Raw genomic sequence first — 16,290 nt, 5'->3', positions numbered from 1 at the left:
TCCACAAGGCAGATGGATGAATCTTCCTTCTGGTTCCGGGCTGGGCCGGAAGATAGGAACAAAGCTAGGCCCAAAGGGAATCGGTTCGAGGAGCAGTGAAGGCGAGGCCGGCCTGGTTGAGAAATTCAGAGGGGCCCGGTATCAAGGCTCGAATGGGCCTAACCAGTTAGTGCAGTGGATGTGTGGGCTTTCGGATGATGAGCCGTTATCGTGGGCTTGGCCCCTGACCGGGTGGGAAAATCCAGCGGTCATCAGTCTCTAACAACAAATGCAATCACTCCAAGATTGGCCCTTTAGTCTATCGAAACATCAAAATTCAACTTTGAAGAAATCCATGGGAGGAGCCCGCCAACCCTCCTGCTGAGAGAGTTATTGATAGAATCTATAACATCTTGAAATTCCTCTTATACCTTCAAAGCTAACATAATCACCTAGTTTGTTAATTTATGACGTTGATTAAAAATAAAATCATTTCTATTCTTCCAAAAATGTCACGGTAACAAAATAAAAAGTTGAATCAGCTTGGCAGAATTCGATGTTTGGGATAGAAAAGAATGTATTTCTAACCATTTGTTAATTCTTGTAGAGCTGCATAGAAGATTTGAACCAAGCTGGAGAGGAGAGTTGAACAATATAAGTACAACATGAAAAGAAAAGATAGTCCAATGTTTCTTCAGCACCACAAAAAACATATTCCGGAAATAGATGCTCAATAAGGTTATGCAAAAAAGCTTTGCAGGGTAATCTTCAAAGTAAAAAAACCATAAAAAGATTCGGATTTTTTAAGAGGGTGAAGTTTCCATAGATTCTTCCAAAAGGTTATATTGTTAGAGATTGAAGAAGGATCCGGGCCTCCATGATTGATCAATGCCAGCAATCTTTTTGGCCTTTCAGTATCCTGAACGAACAGTATATCTATCAAAATGCCAAATAGGCTATTCTTAGAGATTTTAAAATCCATTACTTTGACCTCGTCAATTCATTTGTTAAGTTGAATAACTACTCTTTAATTTCATAGAAAAAAAATCTTATTTAATATTTTTTAACATTTAGAACAATTAAAAAAATTCAATATTTTTAAAGAAAATAATTTATTTTTTCAAAATATAAAATATTTTTTAAATTTTAAAGATGTTATTAATAAAACTATTAAACTTTCTAGTTTATATATATATATAAATTTATTAACATCCTTTATTGTTTAAATTTTAAAGATGCTCCAATGACATCTAGAGTAATTCTTACTTGTAATTGGGTGGATACATCCAACTGATTAACGACTCTTATTTTAACTAAAATCAAGGCAATCCCTCTAAAACTAGATATTGAGAATTATTAATTAGCTATATGTTTATATACCTTAATATACATTTTGCATTAAATGTCTTATGCTTTGACATCTTCCAATCCTTCAAGTGAGTGAATAATACACCTACTAATTTACATACTTCTTAATTCTTATGCAGCAAAATATGAATTGGTATAACCCAAACTGATTCCAGACCTACCAACGGAATTGCCTACCAAGTAAATGGTCAAGCTGTCCTATCGAGGAAGTTGCATCATCATAATAATAAATTATTATTTAATTTTTATAATATGAACAAACTAATTAGTTAATTTTTAAACTTTGAAAAATATATTAAAACATTTATATAGATCTAAAAAATCTATTAAAAAACATCTTCATTAACTTTAATCGTTAGGAAAATGATAAAAAGTCTAAAATGAGAGAGTTTCCTCCAGGCCGCCGAAGGTGGTTCCTGTTCGGCTGCCGAAGATGGCTCCTCCAGCCATCTATAAGAGGCCTTCAGCTCGAAAATGAGAGAGTTTTCTCTCTATTTTCGGGCAGAGGTGAGTCATTACCCTCCCTTTGATGCTCCTGTTGTTTTTCCTTCAAATCTTTCAGAAAATTCATTAGTTTTCTCTTGCTTTTGAATATTTGAGTTCAAATCTAAAGTTTAAACCTTGGAGACCGTTTTACTTCATCTCCACGTTGGGGTTGCTGTCATCTTTAGATCTCCAAGAGGTAAGTCTAGATTTTTGCTTTTTCTATGTTTTGAATAAGTTTTAAGAAGGGGTTAAGGATTAATAATGCATGAAATGGTTAAATCTAAAGTTTTAGAGTTTGTGTTAATTTTGATGATAAATGCTCCCTCTTGTGTTTTTATTGTTGCTTGTTGGGGAATAGGCTAGTTTCTATGTCCCTTATGTATGTTGAGTGAGTATGAATATTTTTTAGTAGTCGGGTGTAAGGATTGGAGTGTTTTGGTGGCTGTGTACATAGGGCAGAATCGGGTTCTGCCTTGCTGGAGAATCCAGGTTCAGCCGCTGAAACAAGGTTCTGTCGCCGAACCTACTTGTGGAGGCAACCTTTTGGCCACCTAACCTGCCCCCGAAAGCATAGACTTTCGGATCTGTGAAAGGGTTTAGGCCGCCAAACCTGCTCCCGAAAGTCTCCTGCCCAGCCTTTTTATGCTTGTTTTGTATGCATGCTTTGTTATGTTTTGGGGAGTTGTTTAGAGTTTTGTAATAGTTATGTTTGGTCCTTCATTCGAGTCCATCTGTGTAGGATCGGATCTGGGAGACCATAGAGGCCTGCAGTGAGATAACTGCGTCAGTCTTAGGCAAGCGTCAGCCAGAGATGAGTAGAACTAAACTGAATCATTATTTTAAGAAATTAAATCTTTTAAGCATGCTCATGCATCACGAATGCCATGTATATTTATTAGATTGTTATGCATTAGGACTCACGAATATGATGCATTGCATAATTTACTATTGATGTGGATGGATATTGGATGACTCACTAGCCCTCGAGTATAATATGATACGGAAGTCCAGGTCGAGAACCATTCTACGCCCCTGGCAATATGTAAGAGAAAGTTCAGGTCGAGGCCCATTCTACGCCCCTGGCATTATGGATCTGTTATGTTTAAGAGGAAGTCCTGAGGAGCTCCCATTGAGGGCCGGGTATTATTGGAATATGTAGAGGGTTACTGGTGACAAGTCCATCTTGATGTGTACTGTTTGTATTGTGACGCATTTCATATGAGCACATGTTTATCAAACTGTTTTTATGTTCTGCTCACTAGGCTCTTGTAGCTTATCCCTTTCCCCTAACCTCAGGTTTGCAGGGTCAAAGATAGCTCGAGAAAGTCGGCATAGTTGCTGGTATAGCTTTTGTAATAGCATAGATGTGGACATGTATTAATGGTTATGGTTTCATAATTGTGCTTTGCCCTAGTGGTTGTCTTGTAATCCCTATTTTCATGATCTTTATGTAAAAATTTTATATATGAGTTATGTTTGAACTACACTTGAGGCATGTGATGTTTACCATACTGGAGCATTTGATGAGTGCTCTATTATGGGTTTATGTTTTCAGTTTTGATGCATGCATAGGTCGAGTCTTAGTTCATGAAAAGTTTATGTTTTTGTTATATCGTATGATCATGTATGGGATTTTATCAGGTATACAGGATGTATAGTAGGCTTGCTACGAACTCTAGCGCTCTTAAGTCGATCTGAACTCTAGCGCCAGTAGCGGTCCAGTTTTCAGGTTGTTACACGTATAATCCAAGTCTGCTCCATGTTATAACAGTACACTCTGTATTTTGTTGTTATAAATACGAAAAAAATAAGAAAATAAACACATAAAAATATGAGATTGTACCATGTTTTACACTTCTGCTCCTTGTTTTACACTTCTGCATCGTGTTTCGCTATTTTCATACGCAAAATTCCATTTTTCTTAACAAAAAATTTGGTTTTCTAAGTTTACTTTAAGGTATAAATACATCATGTCGGAGAGCATCCTAGGGGAAGATTTGGAGATTTGAATAATAAATCCACACACATTAAGAGTTCTTTTTCTTCCTTTATTAGTTTGATAACTCTTCAGAATTATTTTAGAATGATTTTGAATAATTTCTTAATTAAATTTAATTTTAATTTTTCATACTTTTATAGATATTTGAATGATTTCACTTGAAATTAATATAGTAAAAAAAATAGTAATCATATGATCCTAATTCTATTAGTGTTATTAATTCATAAAATTTATATGTTAAAGTTTTTTTATTATTTCTATTAATATTATAAGCTTATTTTTTATGTAAAAATAATTAATAATTATTTATTGTAATAATAAATAATTAATTTTTATTAATTATTATGATTAATGTATTATAATATATTATATAAATTGTAAATATAAGAGTAAAGATAACCTGCAACGTATATAAAAAATAAATTTTAATTTAATAAATTATTTAAAATTACAAGACATAATAAATAAATTAAAAATACAATAAATAATAATTAAAATAGTTATAATATTTATTTTTTGAAATTTATAATATTCGTTATTATATTATACAAATTATATATATGTATAAAAACAAGTATATTTTTTAATTATTATAACGTTTTTATAATAAATTAATATTTTATATTTAAATCATTAATATGATGAAATTGATATATATCTAATATTTTTATTAGTCATTTTATAATATTAATAGTAATAATTAAATATAATATATTATTTATATATTTAAAAATATAAAATTATAATCAGTTATTAAATACCAATTATAAGTGATATATTCTGACTTGAAATCCAAATGATTTAGAGTCAAGCAAATAATCGGTCAACCCAGCCAGGTTGATCGGGTCTATTCCGGTTCATACAATAAAAAGAATTTTTAATCAAGACTAGATCAATGGTCATTGGGCCAATCTCTTATTAAATTAATTCACTCGGTTCAATTTTCACAACAACAATTAAGATTTCAAAATGTAAGAAAATAAGAAGAAATAAAAAAATAAAAATAAAAATAAAAACTGTGATTAGAAAAATATTTATTTTTTGAAATTTATAATATTTATTATTATATTATACAAATTATATATATGTATAAAAACAAGTATATTTTAAAAAAATATTTTTTATTATTATAACATTTTATAATAAATTAATATTTTATATTTAAATCATTAATATAATGAAATTGATAATACTTAATATTTTTATTAGTCATTTTATAATATTAATAATAATTAAATATAATATATTATATATTTAAAGGTATATAAATTATAATCAGTTATTAAATATCAGTTATCGTATATTCTGACTTGAAATCCAAACGATTTAGAGTCAAGCAAATAATCGGTCAACCCAGCCAGATTGATCAAGTCTATTCCGGTCCATACAATAAAAAGAATTTTTAATCAAGACTAGATCAATCGTCATTGGACCAATTTCTTATTAAATTAATTCAATCGGTTCAATTTTCACAACAACAATTAACATTTCAAAATATAAGAAAATAAAAAGAAATTAAAAAATAAAAACTGTGACTAAAAAAATATACTTATATGAATATTAAACTTTTAATTATTGATATTTATAGATAAATTAAAAAAAATAATTTCACAGGTCACGTATATAATTAATTACTAAAATACTAATATTTATACTGTTTTCTTTAGTTTCTAATGAAAAATAGAAAACTTATAAGTTATTTGAATTGAAAAAAATTCTAATTAATTTAATTTAATTTTCTTGTTTAAAATAAAAAAATTAACTCACAAATTTTTTTTAAAAAAAATAAAATAATAAAATATTTGATAAAAACTTATTTATATTTTTTTTAAAAAAAATAATACATACCAAATAAAAAGTAATATATTTTTTTTTAAAAGTAAAACTACTGATTATATTAATAAAACTCCATCAAACAAAGAGGGACATTTTCTCAAATAGAAAGACAATCATACCTAATAGATTCTTTAGCCAAAGTATGAGCAGTTAGAGTGGCATGACAATAAACTCATCTAACAGAAATATCAGTTTTAGAGTCTAATAAAAATTTACAATCATTCAAAATCAAATCCAGTTCAGAAATGTCTAAATGTGAAGACTGAAGAGCTTGAACCACTTACAGTCCATAAGAATGTAGCCATTAAAAAGCAAAAATACAGTTGTAAAGAGCAAACAGTGACGGAGAGCTAAAGTTTCAACAATTACCAGCGTACCATTACCTTCCGAGAAACCAGAAACACCATGTTAAAATATACTCTTAGAGTTTTCCATAACAAAACCACAGCCAATAAAATCTTGAGCTTGAAACAAAGCCCCATCAACTTGACTAAGCCAACTAAAATTGTCCAAACTTGAAGATGACGTACGAATTTGGAGAGGAATGGTTTTAGGATCACGAGCAGCGTTAGAAGATGGCATTTCCATGCAAAGCACCAGCACGTTGAACAGCTTCCCAATCCAAGATATGATGCATGACGTCTTCCACAAGGCGAGTTGCTGAATTTTGCACCTGGTTCCATAATAATGAGTTTCTTGCTGACTATAATCTCTATACACAGACCATTATAAAGGTTTTTCAAACTTTGTCTTGGGATATCAAAATCTGTAATAAAAAATTAAAAAAAATTATCATTAGGCTGCAAATCTCCCACCCCTAACCTCCAAACTTCCTTAGGCACAGGACAATGCAACAAAATATGATTGACACTTTCATCTTCATGGCACCAAGGACATCTAGCATCCACATCCATACCCCTTTATCTTAAGTTATCCTTTGTAGGTAATATATTCCTACAAGCTCTCCAACAAAAATCCTTTACTTTTGGAGGGACCGAAATATTCTACAAATTAGTCCACAATTCACCCCCCACATTAAAAGATGATCCTCCTAGCAAGTCCATACACACAGAGTATGCGGACTTCACCGTATACACACCTCTTTTATCAAAGTGTCACAAGAAGGAATCTTCCTTATTGGTAATACTAATGGAAATACTAATAATAGTCATGATATCTCTTGGAGAAAAAAGCTCCATTAAAAGAACAATATTCCAAACCCTCCCATTACCTTCGAAAAGATCATAAACACGCAAATGTGGTTCAATAAAATCGGAGCTATCATCCGCAAAAAAGGCATCCTCCTTAGGAATCCAGGGAGCTAAAGCCACTAAAATCTTATCTCCATTACCCACTCTCCACCTTGTACCCCTTCGAATCAACTCCCTTGATGCCATCACACTTTTCCAAACAAAGCTAGCACCATTACTTACATTGGCAGAAAATAAATCACCATTTGGGAAGTACTTTGCTTTAAACACTCTATAACAAAGAGTATTAGAATTTTTAAGAACCTCCACAGTTGTTTGCCAAGTAAAGACAAATTAAAACTCCTAAAGTCCCAAAACCCCATACCCCCCTCCTTCTTCCTACTACACATCTTCTCCCACGCTAGCTAATTAATAGCCCTCCGCCATTCTCTTTTACCCCCCACCAAAAGCCATTGACCATTCAATGCAATTCATTCAAAATTGTAATGGGAATTAAAAAAATATTCATGCAATATGCAGATATAGCCTGCAACACAGATTTTATGAGAACCTCCCTGCCTGTTCTAGATAGGAATCTGCTGCTCCATGAATTAATCCTCTTCCACATTCTTTCTTTCACAAAACCAAAAATTGCTTTTTTGTTCCTCTCAATAAGAAAAGGTAACCCCAAGTAGGCACTATGACTCAGTGGTGAATGAACATCCAGGATATTACTGATATTAGACCTTACAGAGGAGGTCACATTAGGACTTAAAAAAATGCCAGATTTGTTAAAGTTCACCACTTGTCTAGAAGCAGCCGCATAGGTATTGAGAATAGATTTAATATTATCTGCTTCCTCCAGTCTAACATTAAAAAATAGTAGATAATCATCTACAAAAAATGAATGTGAGATCTTTGGGTATCTAACACCTGCCCTACATCCCTGCAACCAGCTCCTAGATTCAGCATCTTTAAGTAGTAACGATAAGCCTTCTGCACACACTAAATAGAGATACGAAGAAATAGAATCCTCCTGTCGAAGACCTCTACCAGGCACAATAGGACCAATCCAATTACCATTAAAATTGATATTGTAAGAAACTTCCAAAAAGCACATAGTCAACCACCAAATCCATTGAGTAGAAAAATCAAATTGTTCCAGCATGCCTTTTAAAAACTCCCACTCTACCATATCATAAGCCTTAGAAATATCAATTTTAAGTGCACAATTACCATCATTTCTGCCCTTATTAATTTTTATATTGTGAATCATTTCAAACGCAACCATAACATTATCGGAAATCAATCGATGAGGGATAAAGGCAGACTGATTCTCAGAGATAATCATAGGAAGGACCCTTTTAAATCTATTCGCTAAAACTTTAGCCACAATCTTATATAACACATTACATAACGCAATTGGACGAAAGTCTTTAACAGTTTCAGGACTATCCACTTTAAGGATCAAAACAATCAATGTTTCAGTAAGAGAAGGAGGAAAAGTACCTTGTTGAAGCCATAGGCGACAACCATCGGAAACATCATTGCCAATCAAGTGCCAATATCTCTAGTAAAATGTAGGATTTAACCCATCCGGCCCAGGTGCCTTGTCTGGATGCATCTGAAAAAGAGTAACTCTAAATTCCTCATTCGAAAAGTGAGCACAAAGATCACCATTATCGACATCACTAATTAAGGGCAGCACCAACTCAAAAACCCGTTCACAATCCACAGCACCGTCATCAAAAATAGACTAAAAATAATGCAGAACATGATTTTTAATTTCCTACTCATCCTCAATCCAGGTCCCCGACGACTCCTTTAATTTAGTAATACGGCTCATTCTTCGTCTACCCTTAATTTGTGCATGAAAAAATTTTGTATTTCGGTCCCCATTTTTAAGCCAAAAGCACTTTGCCTGCTGTTTAAGTCTAGCTTCTTCCTGCTCAAGGAGACGATTCCAATCTTCCTTTAAAGAGGCGTGAGAAACAGTACTGGGCCCATTATCCAATAATCTTTGTATAGTCTTCTTCTTTTGCCAAAACTCCCTATTTCTACTCCTACCCCAAAACGAAAGAGCAGAAACTAAATCATCACGTTTCATCAAAGGTTGCGTGGTATAGAATTAACCCAAGCTCCTTTAACAACCTCAGCCAGACCTCATCACATAACCATGCATTATCAAATCGAAATATCCTTCTATCTCCCTTGTTATCCTTAGGAGCTGTACTAATCACCAACGGTTTGTGATCCGATCTAGGAACATGAACAACCGAGCAGACAACATTAGTGAATTTATGAGCTCAATCCTCAGTAGCAAGGGCTCTATCAAGCTTCTCTCTAACCAAATTATTCGACTCCCTGCCCTTCTCCCATGTGAAGAAAGAGCCAACATTGGGTATTTGAACAAGATTACTGTCCTCAAGTGCCTGTCTAAACCCCTGCATGAGATAATTTGGCAAAGTTGCTCTTCCTTCTTTCTCATCTCTCGAGCATAAATCATTAAAGTCTCTCGAACAAAGTCATGGAAGAGAGCTTCCACGAAATAAAACTCGAATAATGTTCTAAAACTGACGTCGCCGTGGCGATTGCGAAAATCCATAATAACCAGTAAACCTCCATTGAGCATTACCTTCCGAAACAACCGAATCAATAAAATTTGAAGAAAAACTAACCACAGAAACCGACACATGACTCTTTCACAGTAGCGAAAGGCCTCCTCCTAATTTTTGTCTATTGACAGAGAAGCAACCATTAAAATGTAAAAAACTACGAAAAAAATTCATATGAGAACTAAGAGTTTTTATTTCCATCAAAAATAAAATATCCGACTTGTAACTAGTACCCAAATCCTTTAATGTATTAACTGTCCGAGAATTGCCGAGTTCTCGGCAGTTCCAACACAGGACGATCAAAGCTTTCGGCTATCTCGACTTTTGACGGAACGCAGATCATCTTCCATAGAGAAAAAGAAAAAAAGAAGTTAAATTTAAGAAAAAGAAAAATGCGAGAGTATCGAGTCGTAGAGGAATCACAGAGGGAAAAAATTTCTCACAAAAAAAAGGAGTAATGTGTTTAACGTGAAAAGCCCTCCCCACCTAAAAAAGAAAAAGAAATTAAATACTTGTATTGCCCTTCTTAGAGATTTTAAAATCCATTACTTTGACCTCGTCTATGCATTTATTAAGTTGAACAACCACTCTTTAATTACGTAGAAAAAAAAATCTCACTTTTTAATATTTTTTAACATTTAGAAGAATTTAAAAATATTCAATATTTAAAAAATAATAATTTATTTTTCAAAAAATAAAGTAATTTTTAGATTTTAAAGATGTTATTAATAAAACTATTAAACTTTCTATATATATATATATATATATATATATATTTATTTATTTATTTATTTATTAATATCTTTTATTGTTTAAGTTATAATTAAATAATGAAAAATAAATTATTTTCTTAAAAATATTTTTTACAAATAAATTATTTTAAACTTTTCAGTTATTTTTTAATAATAAACTCATTATTTCACTAGGAAGACATTCTAATTTTCACTTTGATGTCCCAATGACATCTCCAGTAATTTTTATTTGTAATTGAGTATACACATCTGATCAATTAACGACTTTTATTTATATTATATATAAAAGTGAGAAGACGGAAATATTGAAATTTTCTAAAACACTTCTATTATATTTTATTAATTATAAATTTATTATTATTTAAAAAATTTTAATTTAATTATTTATTATATTAATATTTTATTTAAATTCAAATTGATTGATGAAATCTCTTAACATTTAAATTATACTCAATTAAATTTTATCAACAAATAATTCTTTTAATATTTAAATCATTTGTATTCAAATTTTATCTTAAGTTAAATTATAATTTAATAATTTAATTATATTATTAATCTATTTAAATTTAAATTATTGAAAATATTCTTCATTAAATTTTATTATAAAAGATTTTTTTTTTACATTTAAATTCTATTTATTGAAATTTTATCATAAATTAAATTATTTTTTAAAATAATAATAATTTTTTTTGAAATGGAAAAAAATCAATAAATAAATTAAAAATAAATTATATATAAAAATATATAAATAATTTTAAATTAACGATTGATGTGAATTGATTTTTTTAATAAAAAAATGCCACTGTATGATTAGATAAATTTGTATTATTATTTTTAATTGATATAAAAAAATTTATTAATAGATCATAGTGTATCAAATTTAAAAATATTTTTTTATTTATTTATAAAATTATAAGTTATGGTAATAATAAATTTTATATTTTTTAATGAAAAAATGAGAGAATAATTAAATTTTTAAGTATATTTTCGAGCCGGTTATATATTTTAAATATAGATCTATTAAATTAAAAATGAAAACTTCTATCATTTCAACTTTACAAATTAAAATATTTAAATTGATGTAAACTTAATCCTTTTTTTAAAAAAAAATAAATATTATCATAATATTTATAATATTAAAAATTAAAATATTTTAATATTTTAAATTTAGAATCAATATTAAATAATAAATTTAATAGGTTATTCATTAAAAATGTGATGAATTTTCATAAAATTTAATCAATATACAAATTCATGATATTATTCATATTATACAAATTCATAAAATTTAGTCAATATACAAATTTATAATTTTTTTTATTATTAGATTGATTTTATTTTTATTTATATCTAATTTAATTTTTCAGATATTGTATGCAATATTTATCCAAACTGTAATTCTAAAAAAATACATATAATTTTTTAGTTCAAATATATAATTTTTTTTATATAAACATCTTATTAAATCAAAAAGGTAACTAAAGAAAAAAAAAGATAATTTTTTTTTTAAATTTAAAAATGAAAACCTTTATAAATATCAAAAGTGCTAAAATTTTATTTTTTGACCATATATATTATACTAATATAATAATTGAGTAAATTATTTTAAATATTTATTTGAAATAATATTTTTATTTTAAATTTAAATTATTTTATTCAATAAAATATAATTAATAAAAAAATAAAATGGAATGACTTTATAAAAATAGGAGAAAGGATAATGAAATTTCTAATAATGAATGTAGTTAAATTTAATAATTACAATTAGATCTTTAATTTTAAATATTCTATTTCAATATAAATTTTATTTTATAAAATAATATAATTTTAATTAATTAAATATATAACTTTATTATTGAAAAATCTTTTTTAATTAAAATTCTAAATAAAACATTTTCTCTTTTAAAATTTTAAAAAATGTATTTTTCATTAATTATCTTATCATATAAATTTAAAAAATATTAAAAATATATACGATTAACAATTTAAAGAATTTCTATATAAAAACTTTTGTTGATATTATTTTATAAATTATAATAGTTAATATTTATGAAATTAATGTATTTAATATTTACTTTCAATTTGTCAATGATTTATTATATTTATTTAGAGTAGAATATATTTATAATATAAATAAAAGTGATATAAATATCTATTATTATATTATAATATATTAAATATTTATAATATTTAAAAATTATATATTATAATATATTAAATTTATAATTCATGATATTAATTTTTTATACAAATGTGATAATTTCTCATACAAGATTAATTTTTTTTATCATATATATTATTTAATATAATAATTGAGTAAATTATTTTGAATATTTATTTGAAATAATATTTTTATTTTAGATTTAAATTATTTTATCTAATAAAATATAATTAATAAAAAAATGAAATGGAATGACTTTATAAAAATGGAAGAAGAGAGAATAATGAAATTTCTAATGAATGTAGTTAAATTTAATAATTGTAATTAGATCTTTAATTTTAATTGGTTAAAGTATTTTGTATTTCAATATAAATTTTATTTTATAAAATAATATAATTTTGATTATTTAAATATATAAATTTATTATTAAAAAATCTTTTTAATTAAAATTCTAAATAAAACATTTTCTCTTTTAAAATTAAAAAAACGTATTTTTCATTAATTATCTTATCATATAAATTTTAAAAATATTAAAAATATATACGATTAACAATTTAAAGAATTTCTATATAAAAACTTTTGTTGATATTATTTTATAAATTATAATAGTTAATACTTATGAAATTAATGTATTTAATATTTATTTTCAATTTGTCAATGATTTATTATATTTATTTAGAGTAGAATATATTTATAATATAAATAAAAGTGATATAAATATCTATTATTATTATTTTTATTTAAAAATTTTATTTTTTTTAATTATGATAGTAAGTTATTAAACTTGAATGAATAATAACATTTAAAAATTTCAATTGGACTATTATTTAGTAATAATAATAAATTTAATAATTTCAAAATTACCTTTAATTATCATGTAAAGTATTTTAAAAATATAATTATATATTTAATAAGAATTGGAAATCGTTGAAAGGATAAATTATAAGTTAATATAAACTAAATTAAAATAATTACATTTATATTAATTTATTTTAATAAATAGATGAGATAAATACATGAATTTGAAACTGAGATTAAAAATATTTTAAAAATATTTAAATAAATATTTATCAAATATTAGATAATATGTTGTTCTTTTAATTATCAATAATTATATTTGAATATTAAAATAAAAAATTAATATTTATTATAAATAAATATTTAAATTTTAGTTATATACATTAATAAATAAAAATATCAAAATTAAGATAATATTATTGAAATAAATTTAACTTTGATAATATTAAATTATTAAATAAAATTTTAAATTGAAAAATGATTGTGGAATAATAAACGATAATATATAAAAATTTAAATTTTTAATGAAAATATTAAAATATTATTATAATTCTAATTATTTAATAAAATGTTTAAATTTATAAAATTAGAATTATATATATATATATTGCTTTTAAAATTATTAACAATAATATTTAAAATATCATTTTAAAATGAATGATAATTTTTTTAATAATAATAATAATACTTAGTTTGTGTAGATGAGAAAGGAGGACTTTTCCAAGGTGCACATACGTATTAGAATTGAGATGGGCAATGAATTAAAAATGTAGAAATTAATGTGTGGAAAATTCATTCTCTTGTCTTGTGTTGCAGTTTCTATGGAGTAATTGACCCGTCTATGGAAATATATTTCTCTTTTTCTCTATAAATACCAACCATAGATTCTATGTATCAGCAATTTAAACTTCCTTCAATTAATATGGCAATTAGGTTATCTTCACTGGGCAAATGCCCTTCCACACTCTCCACACTTCTCTTCCTTGGGTTGTTGCTCTCTGCCCTGGACACTACAGGTATAATCCATCTCTTTTCTTAATTTCTTTCCATTTTATTTTGTTAAAATTACAAATATTAAGTTAATTCATATGAATGGGTATTATAAATTTCAAAATATATAATAAAAAAAATTAATCATTAATTAATTAAATGTCTCAAATTTAAATAATATTTTTTTAATGAGTCTGTTTGACGTATATGATGTATATGATTTAACCTGAAAAGCAGAATTTTCGACCCTAATTGATAGTCGTTAACTCTTAACACAGGTGCTCAAATAGGTGTTTGCTATGGAATGCTTGGTAACCTGCCACCACCAGCAGAAGTCGTAAGCCTCTACAACCAGAACGGCATCCGCAGAATGCGAATCTACGACCCAAATCCAGATGCTCTCCGAGCCCTTGGAGGCTCTAATATAGAGCTCATTCTTGGCCTTCCAAATGATAAACTTCAGAGTATTGCTTCCAACCAAGCTGAAGCAGATTCATGGGTTCAAAACAACGTAAAAAACCATGGAAATGTCAAGTTTCGTTACATCGCAGTTGGAAATGAGGTAAAGCCCTCAGCTGCAGAAGCAGGATCTCTGTTCCCTGCTATGAGAAATATTCGCAACGCACTCAATTCTGCTGGTCTTGGAGGTATCAAAGTTTCCACTGCTATTGATACTATAGGCCTTACTGCAGATTCCTTTCCTCCCTCTAAGGGCTCTTTCAAGCCAGAATATCGTCAACTTCTTGATCCTGTAATACAATTTCTAGTGAACAATCAATCTCCATTGCTGGTTAACTTGTATCCATACTTCAGTTACAGAGATAGTCAGGGAACTATCAATCTTGATTATGCTCTTTTCAGACCGGCGCCACCAGTCCAAGATCCCGACGTCGGACGTACTTACCAAAACCTTTTCGATGCCATACTTGATACTGTGTATGCTGCGGTGGAGAAGGCTGGCGGAGGAGCTTTGGAGATTGTTGTATCAGAAAGTGGTTGGCCTACTGCTGGAGGATTTGGAACTTCAGTTGAAAATGCAAGAACTTATAATAACAACTTGATTCAAAAAGTGAAAAATGGGACTCCAAAGAAGCCTGGAAAACCCACTGAAACATACATTTTTGCCATGTTTGATGAAAGCAACAAAGGAGGTGAAGAGCTGGAGAAACATTGGGGACTCTTTTCTCCAAACAAGCAGCCTAAGTACCCAGTCAATTTCAATTGAAATATTCCCTATAAATTTCTTCTGAGGGCAATCTTATGTATAACTAAATAAGAGTTTTGTAACAATGGTACGAACTGCCTCTTGCTTTTAGAACCTATTCTGGAAAATCAGAAGGTTAAGGAAATAAAGAACAAGAATAAGGTTTAATGGAAGAAACCAAGGCCTCTACGTTCAATTGAAACGTAATTGTTATATTTTCTGTTATGCCTTTGGTTATTTTATTTATGAGCTTAAATAGCAGTAATAATTAACAGCTTAAGCTAATTACAAGGAAACAACCCACCTATTATACAGCAACTAAAACAAATAAGAATAATAATAAAAAACTAACACAAGACTTATTCAAACAAATTATTAAGGCTACGTGTCATTTCCCCTCCCCTTAAACAATTCTCTTGTCCTCAAGAGAGACATCTGAAAACTGCTTTTTCACCTGCTCAAGCTCTTCACAAGTTGCTTCCATGGGAGATGAACCACGCCAATGAATCAAAACTTCACTTCTTTTTCTTCTTACTCTGCTGTCTAGAATAGCTTCAGGCTATGGATCCGATTCATCATCTTCGTTAAACTGTGGTAATTGCGTCTGTACTCCACTTCCAGCTCCAATATACTTCTTAAGGAGTGAGACATGAAATACAGGATGCACTTTCGCTGTTGCTGGCAGCTCCAACTTATAAGCGACCGCACCAATTTTTCGTAGGACTTTGAACGGCCCATAATACTTAGGAGACAGTTTGAAGTTCCTTCGCACTGCAAGAGTCCACTGCTTGTAAGGATGCAGCTTAAGATAGACTAAGTCTCCTATGGCAAATTCATGTTCTTGGTGCTTTAAGTCGTATATTTGCTTCATTCTGCTTTGTGCCTGCTGAATTCTTTTTTTGAGTTCCCTCA

At 28.4% G+C, this 16,290-nt stretch overlaps 1 protein-coding gene across 1 annotated transcript; it reads left to right on the top strand.

Annotated features, from left to right (window-relative positions):
• Window positions 1-14,065: 14,065 nt before the first annotated feature.
• LOC110620265 (glucan endo-1,3-beta-glucosidase, basic isoform) lies at window positions 14,066-15,555 on the top strand. The gene is made up of 2 exons (XM_021763929.2): window positions 14,066-14,200; window positions 14,453-15,555. The coding sequence occupies exons 1-2, from the start codon at window positions 14,074-14,076 to the stop codon at window positions 15,397-15,399; spliced, it is 1,074 nt and encodes a 357-aa protein (XP_021619621.1). The 5' UTR covers window positions 14,066-14,073; the 3' UTR covers window positions 15,400-15,555.
• The last annotated feature ends 735 nt before the right edge of the window (window positions 15,556-16,290 follow it).

This window comes from Manihot esculenta, chromosome 8 (assembly GCF_001659605.2).
Source record: "Manihot esculenta cultivar AM560-2 chromosome 8, M.esculenta_v8, whole genome shotgun sequence".
NCBI lineage: Eukaryota > Viridiplantae > Streptophyta > Magnoliopsida > Malpighiales > Euphorbiaceae > Manihot > Manihot esculenta.
The sequence above is the reverse complement of the archived record's forward strand: the minus strand, read 5'-3'. Positions and strand labels throughout refer to the sequence as shown.